The sequence below is a fragment of the Nelumbo lutea genome, chromosome 7 (genome assembly GCF_056320005.1).
Source record: "Nelumbo lutea isolate HS-2025 chromosome 7, American lotus-T2T, whole genome shotgun sequence".
In the NCBI taxonomy this organism is placed as follows: domain Eukaryota; kingdom Viridiplantae; phylum Streptophyta; class Magnoliopsida; order Proteales; family Nelumbonaceae; genus Nelumbo; species Nelumbo lutea.
The window spans coordinates 24,800,552-24,816,622 of NC_142690.1; the positions used below are offsets into that span (position 1 = coordinate 24,800,552).

At 36.6% G+C, this 16,071-nt stretch overlaps 1 protein-coding gene across 6 annotated transcripts; it reads left to right on the plus strand.

Moving 5' to 3' along the window:
• Nucleotides 1-394: 394 nt before the first annotated feature.
• LOC148845737 (short-chain dehydrogenase/reductase 1-like) lies at nucleotides 395-14,346 on the plus strand. 6 transcript variants are annotated; one of them, XM_088954751.1, is made up of 7 exons: nucleotides 698-959; nucleotides 7,109-7,446; nucleotides 9,551-9,643; nucleotides 9,886-10,129; nucleotides 12,872-12,949; nucleotides 13,015-13,200; nucleotides 13,473-14,346. In XM_088954751.1, exons 3-7 carry the CDS (start codon nucleotides 9,612-9,614, stop codon nucleotides 13,848-13,850), a joined length of 918 nt encoding a protein of 305 aa, XP_088810877.1. In that variant the 5' UTR covers nucleotides 698-959; nucleotides 7,109-7,446; nucleotides 9,551-9,611; the 3' UTR covers nucleotides 13,851-14,346. The 6 variants fall into 6 exon arrangements, with proteins under 6 accessions (XP_088810875.1, XP_088810877.1, XP_088810873.1 ...); XM_088954749.1 differs by lacking the exons at nucleotides 7,109-7,446; nucleotides 9,551-9,643 and adding an exon at nucleotides 395-605; XM_088954747.1 differs by lacking the exon at nucleotides 7,109-7,446 and having other exon boundaries at nucleotides 716-959.
• The last annotated feature ends 1,725 nt before the right edge of the window (nucleotides 14,347-16,071 follow it).

Genomic DNA, 16,071 nt, shown 5'->3' on the forward strand with positions numbered 1-16,071 from the left:
AAGAATTGAGCTCAGTTTTTTGCGTGCACCAGAAGTCGTGTACAGGACGACGATCACGACGGGCGGTTATGCGAGGAAGCTAGCCTTCAACCCAATGTGCTACGATAACCAATGCAACGATGGTGTGCACTCATGAGAGGGCACCGACGAAGCTCAAGTTTTGGGACGGATCCGATAAAGTATCACAGGCTCTGATACCATGATACGAACCAAGAAAGATGGATGGAAAAGATAATAATTTCTCTTGATATATATATTCAATAGGCTGCAGCTCTATTTATAATAGAACTAATAGGGATACAATAGGGAGGCAAGGTCGGTGACCTAAATAGGATACAATAAGAAGAGAAGATAAGTTATGTACATAAGTTATGTACAGCTATGTCATTGTGCCAAGTTTGAGGTTCAAACGCCTTTTCTCCTTCTCTCTGAGGAGGCTGAGACGATCAAGGCATCTGATCGTCCCATCGCCCCATCGCCTATCTACCTCCGACAACAAATCTGCTCAACCTCCTCCCTTCCCTTGTCTCGAATGGCTCCTGAAATGGCTTCCTCAATACTTGTACGCCGATGATTTTACACCGTTCTGCCAAATGCACAAGAGTGTAAAACATGCATTCGGCCGATTTGTTTTTTACCCTATACATTTTAACATTTTGTCCTTTCAGAATATTTAATTTTCTCTTTTTCATACCAGACTATTATAACAGGCAATGTACTTGTCACTGTCGGAGAGCCGCTGCAGGAGGAGAAATGACTCTATTGATGTTGGGCTGGTGTAGAAGCACATTTGCCTCGACTCCTTATCTGGGTTTCCTTTCATCGGCACCGTTGGGTTCTTCTTCCACAGTCTCCGTTTCTTCTCCTCGCCCTAGCCCGAGCCAGAAAATCAAAGCGGTTTCAGTCTCTTCTTCCCAACAATCGCAATCAGAACCAGTCCGATCTCAAAAACCCATCAGGTATCTCTCTCTCTCTCATCACACACACACACGGGACAGCGGATACATAAACGATGCTTACCATAGAGCAAAAGTCAGTCGTGAGCTCAAGGAAATCCTATGACTGAGTGCTCTTCCTTGCCAATGATTTTGCTTTGTCTTGCTCTTGCTCTTGTTGGTTCGCTTTCAACGGATTCAACAGCACGCTCCCGATCTGTTGTACACAAATCGGATTACACCATGCTGAGGGCCCGTCGTGCAAACTTTGAGTCCGAGGCTACGAACCCACCATTATAAGGCCTGGCTAGAGTGGACCTAGTTCTGCCCAACACTCCACAAATTATCGGGCCCAATTCCATTTCATCGGTTCTGTACTACTGTTGCCTGAACCCAAGTAGTACCCCAGCATTGGAGGGTGTTTTGTTGGCATACCCACATGCGCTGAAATAAGTAAATCAAAGACATGGCCCCACCTTGAATTAGAAAAAGTGTACTCTTTCCTTGAGTATGGTATTTAAGAATTCGGTACGAATAAATATATGAAAAATGCTTGAATACCTTAGGGAAATACATATCCTGTGTTTTGGACCTAGTGTCATTTTGGTCCCTCAACTTTAAAATATAATAATTTAATATCCAAATTTTTCAAATGTGACAATCTAATACCATTCATTAAATAGCATGTGAAAAGATATAAATGTCTTTTTGGGTGTCATCTAATTTTCTTGATCAACCATCAAAATGCCCTTGTCAAAACTAAAACACTGTTCATCACCTTCTTCCTCAATAAGGTGAAACAGAAGTATAAGTTTTTGGTACAATTTTGCAACGGAATGGTAATGATCCAGCTCCTACAAAAACCAAATATATTCCTTCAAACCCCCCAGTTGACGAATGTGACAAGTGTTGAAATCAAGGTTCAAAGTATCGAAAACGCCAAGTCTATTGGAAAGGCAATTTTAAGATACATATCGGGATACACTTTGGATACGTATGCGTATCAGAGAAAAACTATGATACGCTTGGAAACACTATAAATACTTTAATAAATTATAAAAATACATCAACAACACTAAATATAAGACCTCAATGACGTGTATATACATTAAATTAATATATTTTAATGGTTTTATGAAGAAATATATTATAGCTAATTGTAATTTCATTAAAAATCCTATGCTTAACTATAACTTACAAATATAATTCCTAAGTTTTAATGTTTTATGGGATGAGAAAAACCCAACTCTCCTATCCAACCATAAAACATGCATTGGCACAACTTCTATGTGAAAATAAAATTAATAATTATTTATTGTTTAAATTATTATTATTTATTATTCATTTTTAAAAATTATAAAAAATAAATAAATATTATATAATATATTCAAAAAATAGTTATTAAAGAAGAATTTTCAATTGTGGATATGATAGATCATCCATAGAATTATAACATATTCAATCATTGTGATCAATTCATAAAATTTAATTAATTATTTATTTATTTTTTAATTATAAAAAAATAAAAATAATAATTATTAAAGAAAACATTTCAATTGGTCTATGGATATGATAGATAAATCCATAGATCTAAAACATATTTAGTCTTTATAGGCAGAGAAAAAACTTACATTTTCAAATTTTTTGTTAATTTATATTTTTCCCAAATATTTTCATTAAATTTTTATAAATCTATTGATAGCACAAAAAATTGTGATTTTAAATGTAAGAAATGTAGATCAACATAAATTTAAACATTCAAGAAAAAAAAAAGAAATCACAAGATATTATAAAAGATTGAAAAAATTTACCTATTTTTGCCATATTTTTTCAAAATTTGAAAAATCTTAAAAAAAATTAACGATTCACACTTGTTTCTTGCAAAATTTTGCAAATCTAGCACTCTAGAAATGAAGTTTGGAGTTTTAGAATCATTTGGAGGTGAAATAAGGCTTATTTCGGGGAAAAGAAGCTTGCTTTCTCCCTTTAATTTTTTCTTTTTTTTTTAGTTTTTGGTCGTATCTTTTTCGTCGATACGCTAGTGATACGCCTCGATACACCCTCAATACGGGTCTGATACGCATGAAAAAAGATGAAACATCCAATTTTCATGTGTATCCTATATCGGTTTTTAAAAGATACGATATGATGCACCTCGTATTGGGTGTAACGTATCAAAATTTTAAACCTTGGTTGAAACCCCTACATGTTTGGGGTTGTTCACCATTGCTTTGTTTCAGTCTTAATTCCTAAAGAAGAAGGTGATGAACAGTGTTTCGATGGGTAATTTTGATATTTTTAAAAAATTGAAACCGCACATGTCATCACGCAATACACATAATTGATGGTTGGTTAATTACAAGTACTGAACTCGCAAAATTTGAAAGTTCAAATACTAAATTGTCGCATTTTAAAGTTTAAGGATCAAAGTGGAACTAGGTCCAAAGTACAAGGTACTAATCATGAGTTAACTATGAATGAGGTATAAATACATGAGAAATGTACACTTTAACAAGTTACATGAAGAGAAACATTACAATCAACAATATCGGGACTCCGAAAGATGTACATATCATACAATAGTTATCACTCTATTTTAGTTTTTACAATTATAATTTTTAATTTTTATTAATTTTTTGGATTTTTATTTAGTATTTTTATATAAATAATCTCTATTTTTAAAATATATTTTTATTTTAAACATACATTTGTTTATTTTACATATGGTTTTAAAATAAAACATATAAATAACTTAAGGTAGGTAAAATAATTTATAATTTTCAGTTTTTCCTAAAATTTTGGGGAAAATTAGCTCTTAAATTATTTAGTTCGGTTTTATAACTAGAATTTATAGTTTTTATTATTTTTTGGAAAAATTTATTTATTTAGTATTTTATATAAATAATAACTCTATTTTTTCAAATAATAAATATATTTTCATTTTTAACATATAATTTATATGTAAAATAAAATATTTAAATCATTTAATATAAATAAAGTAAATTAATTTTATAATTTTCAATTCTTATTAAATTTTTGGGAAAAAATATATCCTAAATCAAGGTTTGAATATATCGTCAAATTAGGGTTCGATACGCTTTCATATTGGTGAGTATCGAGTCGTATCCACCAATCTAGTGCGACATGCATCAATACAATTGTGTATCATGCAAATACGCACGACTAGCAGAAACGCATAGAGTTGTAGTGTATCCTGTGCAGGTTGTGCTAGTCAGGATGGATATGGATACGATACACCCCATATTAGATGTACCATATCAATACCTTAATCTTTGGTTAGCAAAAGACCATGTTGGTAGGGTGTTGGAGTGTGTCACTAACAAAATATGTTCCAACACCCTACCAACATAATTTATCACCGCACATCTCATACATGGTGGATCCCAACCTCATGGTGAGGTATGTGATGTCGTCCAGATCATATTGGTATGGTGTTGGAATGTGTTTTGTTGACAGGACATCCCAACTCATTAAGTTCTCCACTCCATTTAATTAGTCTGCATCACATGCCAAAAAACCAATGCCCTACCAAAATGATCTGACACCACACATCTCATACATGGCCGGTCTCACTTTTATGGTGGGTCCCAATCTCATGGTGAGATGTGCGGTATTAGATCTTGTTTGTAAGATGTTGGAACATGTTTTGTTAGCAAGTAGGGGTGGCAACAAGTCGAGCTTTCCGCGAGCTACTCGAGCTCATCTCGACTCGATTTCAACCAAGCTCGAGCTCGAGCCCAATTCAGTGGCTCGATTATTAAATGAGCCGAGCTCGAGCCTACTAAAGCTCGGCTCGTGAGGCTTGCGAGCTGGCTCGAATATAGAAAATAATATATATAATAAACATATTATAATTCTTAATTTTTAAATATAAAATAAACAGTTTTTATATATAATTTTTATTTTTATAAAATATTTTTTCTAAATATTTTTATAAAATATAAAACGAGTCAAGCCGAGCCGAGCCAAGCTCGAGCTTATGAACTTTTAACTCGAGCTGAGCTCGAGCTCGAGCCTTGTAGAATAGTCTCGCATTGAGCTCGAGCCTGGTACTATTCGGCTCAACTCGACTCGAATCCACCCCTATTAGCAAGTGATCTCAATACACTTTGAGTCTAGATCACCTGTCAACAACAGACATTCCAACGAGTTCAGATCTGCGCCCCACAATGTTCCATAGCACATTCCTACTGTGTATTGGGAACATCTCCCGATGATAGTACCAAAGTCGATGTTGTCATCATCGGGAGATGTTCCCAATACAAGGCGGAGATGTAATGTAAAACGTTGTGGGGCGTAGATGTGAACTCCATTCCAACACCTACAAAAATGATCTAACATTGCATATCTCAGTGGCTTGATTATTAAATGAGTCGAGCTCAAGCCTACTAGAGCTTGGCTCGTGAGGCTTGCGAGCTGGCTCGAATATAGAAAATAATATATATAATAAACATATTATAATTCTTAATTTTTAAATATAAAATAAACAATTTTTATATATAATTTTTATTTTTATAAAATATTTTTTTCTAAATATTTTTATAAAATATAAAACGAGTCGAGCCAAGCCGAGCCAAGCTCGAGTTATGAACTTTTAACTCAAGCTAGCTCGAGCTCGAGCCTTGTAGAATAGTCTCGCATTGAGCTCGAGCCTGCTACTATTCGGCTCAACTCGGCTCGAATCCACCCCTATTAGCAAGTGATCTCAATACACTTTGAGTCCAGATCACCTGTCAACAACATACATTCCAACGAGTTCAGATCTACGCCCCACAATGTTCCATAGCACATTCCTACTGTGTATTGGGAACATCTCCCGATGATAGTACCAAAGTCGATGTTGTCATCATCGGGAGATGTTCCCAATACAAGGCGGAGATGTAATGTGAAACGTTGTGGGGCGGAGATGTGAACTCCATTCCAACACCTACAAAAATGATATAACATTGCATATCTCATATATATGTTGGTAGAGGGTTGGAACGTATTTCATTGGTAGGAGATCCCAACTTCTCTTCCAAACCCCACCATTGAAAAAACTTCAGCCACATTTGGCAAGTCTTTCCGTGCAAGGTTCGGGCTGTTTAGAAGCCTGAAAGCCTGAATTTTGGGCTTTTCTCGTTTGGCAATAGAAAGATCTATTCAATAAAAGCTCCAACTCATAAAAGACGCCAAAAGCCCAAATTTGGGCTTTTTCAAGAAGCTTCAAATTAAGCTTTTACAGTCTTTTAGCATCCGTGTGCTACGATGCACATGCTTGGGAGAAAATGGGTTATCTTTCCACAAAAACTATTTGAATGTGTAAGTGGGACCTTCCAATGGTATGTGGGGCCCACTTTGGAAAATGTATGTGGAGTCCACATTAGGTATTATGTGGGACCCACCGTGTAAAATGTATGTGGACTCTACATACATGTCCACACATGGACCTACATGCATAACCACCAATGGCATGTGGGGCCCACCTTGTAAAATGTATGTGGGCCCCACATACATGTCCACACATGGGCCTTACATAAATGTCCACTAATTGTATGTAGGCCCCACCTTGAAAAATGTATGTGGGCCCCACATACATGTCCACACATGGACCCACATGCATGTTCACCAATGGCATGTGGGACCCACCTTATAAAGTATATATGGACCCCACATACATGTCCACACATAAACCCTATATGCATGTCCACCAATGGTATGTGGGGTCCACCTTGCAAAACATATGTGGGCCCCACATACATATCTACACATAGACCCTACATACATGTCCACCAATTGTATGTGGGGCCCATCTTGAAAAATGTATATGGCCCCACATACATATCCACACATGAACCCACATGCATATCCACCAATGACATATGGGGCCCGCCTTGTAAAATGTATGTAAACCCCACATACACGTTCACACATATACCCACATGCATGACCACCAATGGTATATAAGACCCACCTTATAAAATTTAGTAGTCGTGGATTCCACATATTAAATAAAAGGTTTGTTGGCCCACACACAATACATTCACATTAACTTAATCTCCATGTAAAATATTTTGTGAGATCTGTAAAATATTTCAACCGCACATTCTTTGATCTTCTGATATTATTTGCAAAAGCTCACCCGGTCTTTTAACCGTGACATCTTGTAATAGATATTGTGGAAAAAACTTGCCTAACAGTCACTTCATCTCCCGAGTCCTCCATTCTCTTCAACCGCAATTGTCTCCGATTCTCCCTTCCCTCCACCGAATCGTCATCTTCACTATAGCTGAAACCACCCACCATCTTCCCTTCCTATTTTCCGGCTAGGAACCGAGTTCACCGTTTTTTCACTTGGGCTGCGAAAAGAATAGAAAACAAAGCAGAAGAGAATAAAAGCGGAGAAAAAGGAAAAAAGAAGAGGAAGAAGGTACAAGGGTCGATTTCAGGAAGGGTGACATCCTTCATTGGCATTCTTTCAAGCTTTTGGAACGTGTGAAGCGAGAAAAAGGTGTCTCTTTATCCGAAATTTTGGACTGTCAACACCCTACAACCTTGTTATTCAAGTGTTTGTGAAAAGGCAACAGTTTGTTTTTCACTTCTCATGCTGTGAAATCCATGACAGCATGGTAGTAAGATATTTTCCTTTTATCTCTTGCATATATGATGGTCTCCAATGAATTTTTTGTAGGTTATGTCGTTCTGCTTCAACTACTACCTAGAATAATGCCTTGTCTTGATTCTTGAGTTTGTGCAGCTTTGCTTTTTTGTGATTTGGGCATTGAATTTTGCTTTGTTTCTTCTTCTTTATTAATGAATTCAATTGAAGAGAGCTAGAGAGGGTAAATTCCTTGAGGTTCAATCCCTTTTCCCTTGAATAAGAATGTAAGGGTGAGGACCTTGGAATACTAAAGGAGGATGGCGTGTAGTCACCTACCCCTTTTCTCCTCGCACCCAATAAAAGGGTGAAGGGGACGAACCATGTGAGAGGACACTTCCCCACTACATTAGCCTTCTCCGAATTCAAAGAGACCTTTTAGACCCATTAGCTTAATCTTTCTTTAAAGTCTTCTTGGATGTTAATGTTGGATTGGGAATTGACAATTACTACGATACAGGGAGAGGGATGCTTCTCTAAAAGCCTAAAATTTGGCCAATGGCTCTTTAGGGCTAATGAGTCGTCAAAAAAGTTGTAAGAATGCATTGTTTTGAGAGACCCATCACTCCCCTCTTGCAATTTGATGGATGGCGGCTCCAAATTATCCATTTCAGCTATAAAAGTGAGCCTCAAACCATTTTGGATGCTCACTGTCAAGTTTATTGGGTCTCTTTTTTTCTACATATTACACGGTACAGGGGTAACAGGTTGATAGAACCGATCTAAACAATTGGGTCAATAACAGGTTGCAATCACCGAGTGATTTGGCTAATTATATAATAATGCAGTTGTGTGCCTTATACTTTTTTTCAATGTATCAGTAACTTGTCTTAATGCTTTTGATCAGTGTTCACTTCAAGGTGTTGGGTTGGGTTAGAACTGGAATGGATTAGCCTGGTGCATCAGACCATAATTGTCACCTATGGTCTCCTTAAGCATTCCTGGTATCTTGGGTTGAGAAATAAGAACTCACAAATCTCCAATACAGTAGGGCACAGAAATGTGGAGTGTGGTCAGGTTAGATCAACCCTAATCCAACCCAAGTTTTTTTAACCCCAACCCTAACACTAACTCAAAGGGCTTGAATTTGGGTTAGCCTGGTTTCTTTTATTTTATTATTATTATTTTTTTCTTTTGAGCTTCACCAATTTTTTCATTGTTATATGTATAAAGACAAAGTTGTGGTGCTTGAGAAGTATCATATTTAATTATCTCACACATTAGAAAATATTTGCCTCTAAAATTAAATTATTGATACATTTAGTATAAATATTTTTACTGATGGGTGTATAACACTATAACTTTATGCATCATAAAGACATATTTATATAATATTTATGCACACAAAAATGAAGACAAATAGAATTCATGTTAGTGAAGGCCTGAATCCTAATTCAACCCGAAGTTAAATTGAGTTCATATGTTTCAACCCTTCTAACCTTAACCTAACCTGAACTCCAACCCAACCTAAATTTCCACTAACCCTTGTTCACTACTGGATGAAAATTATAAATGAAGTAATGAACAGGCAACCCATAAATTAACTTCATCAATTTGTGTTTTGAAAGCCCCAAATTTAAGTTGTGTTTGGGGGCTTAAAAATGATTTTTACTTTAGATTATGTTTTCAAAGAAAACACTTACCAAATGCTTAAAACACTTTTTGTCACGTTTTTCTTGAGGACGGCACAAAGGTCAAATGCAGAAATTTATCCAAACATAACCTAAAATCTTAAATTTATAATTTTGTATTTTTTGATAGTTATTATAATTTTGTAAGTATAAAAACAAGGAAAAAAAATCTGTTATATCTACTAAGCTGCCGTTTTTAGCAGCTGAAGTTGCTGAACTGAATGACTTATTACTTTGCCTCATTCACTTTAGCCACTTCAGCCGTTATCTAACAGCCACCAAGATTCATATTCACAATAAATAAATATAATTCTGAAACATAACAGGTCCGGCTTACAAGCTCTAAGTGCAGAGAAAGATTCATTGTGCGTTCCAAATACAGCAGAAATGGGAGTTCATAAGGAGTTGGTAACAGAGAGGTATGCTGCTTTAGTTTTGTGGGTACTCAAAGTCTCAAACTAAGGTTGCGTTTGGATAAATTTCTGGATTTGTGCTTTTAAATCCTGAGGCTTAAAAGTGTTTTGGATCTCAACACAAACAAAACTTGGGCTCAATTTTATTCTCCACAGCACAAAGCTCAAAAGTAAAAACTTATCCAAATGAAGTCTTAAGTTGTTCTATCTTATTTTCATGGCTGATTTGAGTTGATTTGGTGCTGCAGATATGCAGTGGTTACAGGTGCAAACAAAGGGATAGGTCTAGAAATCACTCGACAGTTGGCACAGGAAGGTATTACGGTGATTTTAACGGCCAGAGATGAGAAAAGGGGGATGGAAGCGACAGAATCACTCATGAAATCAGAGCTATCAAATGTTGTTTTCCATCAGCTTGATGTTCTAGATCCAGCTAGCGTGGAGTCTCTGGCTAAATTTGTGGAAACCCAGTTTGGGAGACTTGATATACTGGTAAGAATATGAAACCCTTATCTTTCGGCACACTAGAGCCGTTTGGGAGGGCTGAGATGAAGATTCCGCTAGTGCTCTGGATTAGATCTGTCCGAGTTTTGGGTTCGGCACTTCGGCCTATAAACATTTTGTACTGCTTTGGGCTTGGGCTTTCGATCGAACCCATTTAAAATTTGGCAAAAGTTAAGCCTGATCCTGGCCTATGACAGCCCCTTAAATGATTGACTGATTGTTGATTTGGGCTCTTCAGATTTTACACCAAACATAATTTTATAGGCTGTACATGTAAGGCCCACCTCGGAAAGCCAGAGCATTGCTTTTCAACCCTCCCAAACAAACACTAGCTATCAGCCCCTTTTTATCTAAGGTGGCATTTGATAAATCTAAAATATGAAATCTGAAAAGTTAAAAAGATATTAAAAGTGTTTGAAATCTGAAAAGAGATAATTGTTTTTTGACTTTTTAGCGGCTTTGAATAAAGAAGGTTGTTTGTGTTGGATCAAACCTTTAGCATCTGAAATTCATTAATTTTACTATTTTACCCCTAAATTAGACTATTCAGTTGCAACAATGAGAGAAGAAGAAGAAGAAGAAGAAGAAGAAGAAGAAGAAGCAGAAGAAGAAGAAAAGGGGGGGGGGGAGAGAGAGAGAGAGAGAGATCTGAGGGTATTTTGGACTTTTGATCAGGTCTGAAACGCATCTGAACGCGTTCAGCGCCTGGCCCATATCTTATTATTTTAGATCTTAAAATAATTTTCAGACCCAAATTCAGAAACACTTCCAAACAACGCCACCTAATTGCCTGTTTTGGAGGATTGAGCTGAACATTGAGGTAAATTGGTTGAAGTGCTCCAGATACTGAAGTGGACGATGGGAAAACTGACTCATGACCAGTTTGAGCTTTCCAGGTTTTGCAGGAAACATATCTTAAAGGATGTCATTATGAGTGCAACCTTGGAAAACCAAAAGCCACTGCACTTCAGACCGAGAGAGCATTGACCAATCAAACCCACTCCCCCACTTTTATGGTCCGTCTGTCCGCTCTGTGTCTTACAACATTGGTTCAGAGGACCAGCCAGTGGATTTTTCAGACATTGGTTAATAGAATAAAAACTAACAAATGATAACGGGAGAGGAACTCTAATTTGTTCCACTTACCAAATGCACAAGCAAAAGAGGAGGGAGAGGAGAACCCAATCTGTTCAATTGAAAAACTAGCCCAGATGCAAAGAAAGTATAAGAAACTTTGAACAGTTCAATCATAGATGAAATTAGAATTTGACAAAAGCATAATTATTAGAACTGCAAAATTTACCCCTTCCTCCAAATTTGAATTTGAATCTAATCGAATTAGGGTGATTCAACTTTGATCTGGTTATAATTAGATCCGAAATACATATATCCCAATGCCATCTTTATAAATATTTAAACATTTGGTTCTTGTATCTTTATAAAATCAATATTTACCTATGGGTAAAATTGGTGAGGTCTCTTGCTGGTTGTAGTGGAGACTGGGGATTAAATCCCGCTGCCACCAGGGTGGGGTGGGTTATTTCCCATTACTTAGTCATAGGTTCAAGTCTCATAGAAGTCTTTTTCACATCATTATATGCAATATCAAATTCATTTCTAATTTATTTTATTAATAAAATTTAAATTCTGATATTTTTATTTTAATTTATAAATATATCCAAAATCCAAATCTAATGGATTTTGAATTCTAATATTAATGAACCAAATTTTAATCTAGTTATATCCCACTTGTCCTAACAAGCTTGCAGTCCTAGAAATTATTGTGGCTTTTGCCCTTGACTGTGGCAGCTCCTTATGCCAAATAGCCAATATGGTCCCAAGATCAAGATAAAGTCCATAGTGACTATACCATGAATGGACGCTTTACATCCCTCTTTATAAAGAAAATAGAAGTAAAAACACAGGTTGCTGTGTTTAACATGTTGAATGTTAATAGCCCTTGATAGAATGGAATGATAGAAACTGGGTTGCTGTAGCAAATCCCATATAGCTGGTATAACATGTTGAATTTAGGTTGTGTTTGGATAAGCTTCAGGATCTGTGCTTTAAAGTTCACAATGACGATGCCCCAATTTTAGCTCTAGAGCTTAAAAGTGTTTTGGTTTTATATTGTAATGGTTCTAAAAGCAACTATTACCAAATGCCAAGACCACTTTTTAGCTCAATTTTGTTTTCTACAGATCAATGACCAAAAGCAAAAGCTTATCCAAATAGAACCTTTCTTTTGCTTCAGATTTGACCTTGTTTTGTTTGTTTGTAAATAAAATAGGAAGCAAATTGATGTGGTCCCCAAATTATATGAAAGAGAAATGAACTAGGAGGAAAATTATATATTTGAGGGGAATAAGGTAGGAAGCAACTTGATATGGTTCACACCTTACATGAGAGAATTAAGTTAGAAGTGGTGCCAATTTTGCATCAGTTGTTTAGATGCAAAATTTTCACGGTTAATAATTGAAAATGAGATGAAACAATGCAAATTTTGCACAAGTAACAGTGCAAACCAAGTCTCAAACAAACGGATGCAAAAACTGAATGTTGTGCAAAAACTGTATCAAGTTCAAATTTGTATTGCAAACAAAGGCAGCCTAAGGAATTTCACAAAATATTTTAAGATTTTTTTTTTTTTTTTTACTTCTATCTTATTTTCTATCAAGCCAAAGATGTCCAACCCAACCATATTGATCCACATTTTTTAATCATCTTCAGGTAAATAATGCGGGAGCATCTGGAGTTGTAGTTGATGTTGATAGTTTAAAAGCCTTAAACATTAATCCTGTCTCATGGGTAAGTTTATGATGCTTGGTGATGGATTCAATTACAGAAATGATTGGTTATTGTGGCTAATGCAGCTCTCAGGCAAGGCAACCAATTTGGTGCAAGGAGTGATACAGCAAACATATGAGAAAGCAGAAGAATGCCTTAACACCAACTACTATGGCTGTAAGAGAGTCACAGAGGCTCTTATCCCACTCCTCCAGCATTCAGTGACGGGAGCAAGGATTGTAAATGTGTCTTCACTGAGGTCAGAGCTAAAGGTAAGTGACCATGGCTTGGAACATATGCATGCTAAGGGACTGTTTTATAATGGCTGAAGTGACTGAACTGAATGACTTTGTTTAGTGGATCAAGGGTATAATAACCAACCCAACTTATCTTCTAAAAGACCAAATAATAAATCATTCAATTCAGTCACTTCAGCCATTATCAAATGGCCCCCTAAAACTTCTACTGTGCCTTATTTGAAAGAATCCAATCCTTGGTTAATGTTGCCAACAGAATGACTTACAGAAATGCTGTATTTATACAGAGGATCCCCAATGATGCAATACGAAGTGAACTAGGTAACTTGGAAACCTTAACAGAAGAAAAATTGGATGGAATACTGCACAAGTTCCTACATGATTTAAAAGAAGGTGCACTTGAAGCCAATGGATGGTGCACCATGTTGCCCGCTTACAGCATCTCCAAGGTCACACTGAATGCCTATACTAGAGTTCTTGCCAAGAAGTACCCCAACATGTATATTAACTGTGTGCATCCTGGCTTTGTCAACACTGATCTTAATTGGCATACAGGAACCATGACTGTGGAAGAGGGAGCTAAAGGCCCTGTCATGTTGGCTTTGCTTCCTAGTGGAGGGCCTTCAGGATGTTATTTTGATCAGACAAAAATTGCAGAGTTTTGACCTGGTTGCTTAGATTAGTAACAAGTTGTTATGATCTATTCTATGCTAGAACCATCTTACCTGAATTTGGCAACAGTAGACTATTGTGTCAACATTGATCCAAATTGGCATACAGGAACTATGACTGTGGAAGATGGAGCTAAAGGTCCTGTCGTGTTGGCTTTGCTTCCTAGTGGAGGGCCTTCAGTGTGTTATTTGATCAGACAAAAATTGCAGAGCTTTGACCTGGTTGCTTTAGTAATAACTTGTTATGATCTATTCTTTGCTAGACCATCTTACTTGAACTTGGCAACAGTAGACTATTGTTCGTCAACAGTAATATTAGTTGGCATACAGGAACCATGACTGTGGAAGAGAGAGTAGAGGCCCTGTCATGTTGGCTTTGCTTCCTTATGGAGGGCCTTCAGGATGTTATTTTGATCAGACAAAAATTGCAGAGTTTTGACCTGGTTGCTTATATTAGTAATAACTTGTTATGATCTATGTTATGCTAGAACCATCTTACTTCAACTTGGCAACAAAACTTAAAAGACCAAAGAGCCCTTAACATTTCATTAAATTTTCAAAGCATGCCATTCTTCGCTGCAAAACAGCACTGAGAATCAACAGTGGTGTTTTAGAGCCATAATGGACATTGCCTTCTTCCTCTCTTCTCCGCTAATGCAAACACCAACGAACGATGATGGCAGTGTTTCAGAGTTGTAATGGATGTCCTTTGAGAGGGCTTCAATTTCAGGGATGCGGTCTCCCACGGTGAGTCACATTGTTCTCCAAATAATGACAAATGTCAATGAGCCTTTCCCTAGAAGCTCTTCTGTTTCCTAATTTGCCTCTTGTAGTTATTACAAAGAAAACGGGATTATGAAAATGGCACAGGAAAAAATAGAGGAAGAAAAAAAAAATGAGAATAAAAATGAGATTATGAAGAAAATTAATGGGCATTTGAAATGACCCTAAATGTTTTCTTAACGCATGGCCTATTTGTGGTGTTCAGCTTCTGTCAGGGCAATGCCTGTTCAAGCAGGTTTTACAGCTTTGCATGGAAATATCTTCATACCTATGTGCTTTATTTCATGGGGAGATGTTCCTTTTGCAAGGTTGCAAGAGGCTATAGGGACAGTGTGAGTATGGGCTTGCCCTGACCAAAACTGGTCTCCTATTTGTGTTATGTAGGGCCATCATATATAAGTAGTTTTCTCAAACCTCAAAAATATATAAATAATTAACCCTTAAAAAATGCAAGAGAAATTTGAAAACCTATCACTGGAAAACAAATGAACATTAATGCAACTTGTAGAGGCCAAAGAATTAATCCATCCGGACCATAATTTCTTCGAGAGTAAACAAATACACACAACAATTAAGCCATCTTAATCAGATAATCTAACATTGCAGGCTTCAAACAATCAAATGTAGATTAAGCCATCTATCGCCATAGTTCTGATTTATGTAGATGACATAATTGTCCCTAGAAATGATACCACCACTGATATTCAAGCCATCAAAATTTCCCTTGAAAAGTATTTCCATATCAAGAATTTGGGCCCCTTGAAATACATTTTAGGGATTAAAGTAGCTTGTTCCAAGAATGAAATATTCCTATCTTCAGCAAAAATATGCCTTGGAAAATTTGAATGATGCAGGTTTACTTGGTGGAAAGCCAGTTGTGTTTTAGATGGAATAAAATGCCAAATTAACTTCTGATGATGGGGATCTCTTAGGAGATCAAATCAGCCCCCCACAACGTCCCACAGCACATTTGAACATTTTCCCATGGTATACCAGAAATAATGATATCACCATTGGGAGATGTGCGGTGGGGCGTTATGGGAGGCTGATTTGAACTCATCTCTTAGACAATCAGTCTCACTATAGACAATTGATAGATCATTTGATTTATTTAACTATCATGCGTCCTGACATAACCTATTGTGCAACTTCTTAGTGGATAATGAAGCAACATCTGTTGCCTATCAAGTTTTACATCACGTCAAGTCAGCTGCGAGGAAAGAGACCCTCTTGTCAAGTCATAGTGATCTTTAAGTCAAAGCCTATTGTAATTTCCTTTGATCTGCTTGTCTTATCACTCAACTCTATGGTTATTGCATTTTTCTAGGAGATAGTCCTATATCTTGGAAAAACAAGAACATGGCATGATGACATTACAGCATATGTGTTTATATTATGACAAGGCAGCCCTACATATGGTAGCGAATCCTGT

What these genes read in the sequence shown, in the direction of transcription:
- LOC148845737 (XM_088954747.1), top strand. Translation starts at nt 754, where the DNA reads ATGACTCTATTGATGTTGGGCTGGTGTAGAAGCACATTTGCCTCGACT. An exon ending in CGATCTCAAAAACCCATCAG is followed by an intron (nt 960 to 9,550) that starts GTATCTCTCTCT and finishes GAAACATAACAG; the next exon opens with GTCCGGCTTACAAGCTCTAA. An exon ending in TTGGGAGACTTGATATACTG is followed by an intron (nt 10,130 to 12,871) that starts GTAAGAATATGA and finishes AATCATCTTCAG; the next exon opens with GTAAATAATGCGGGAGCATC.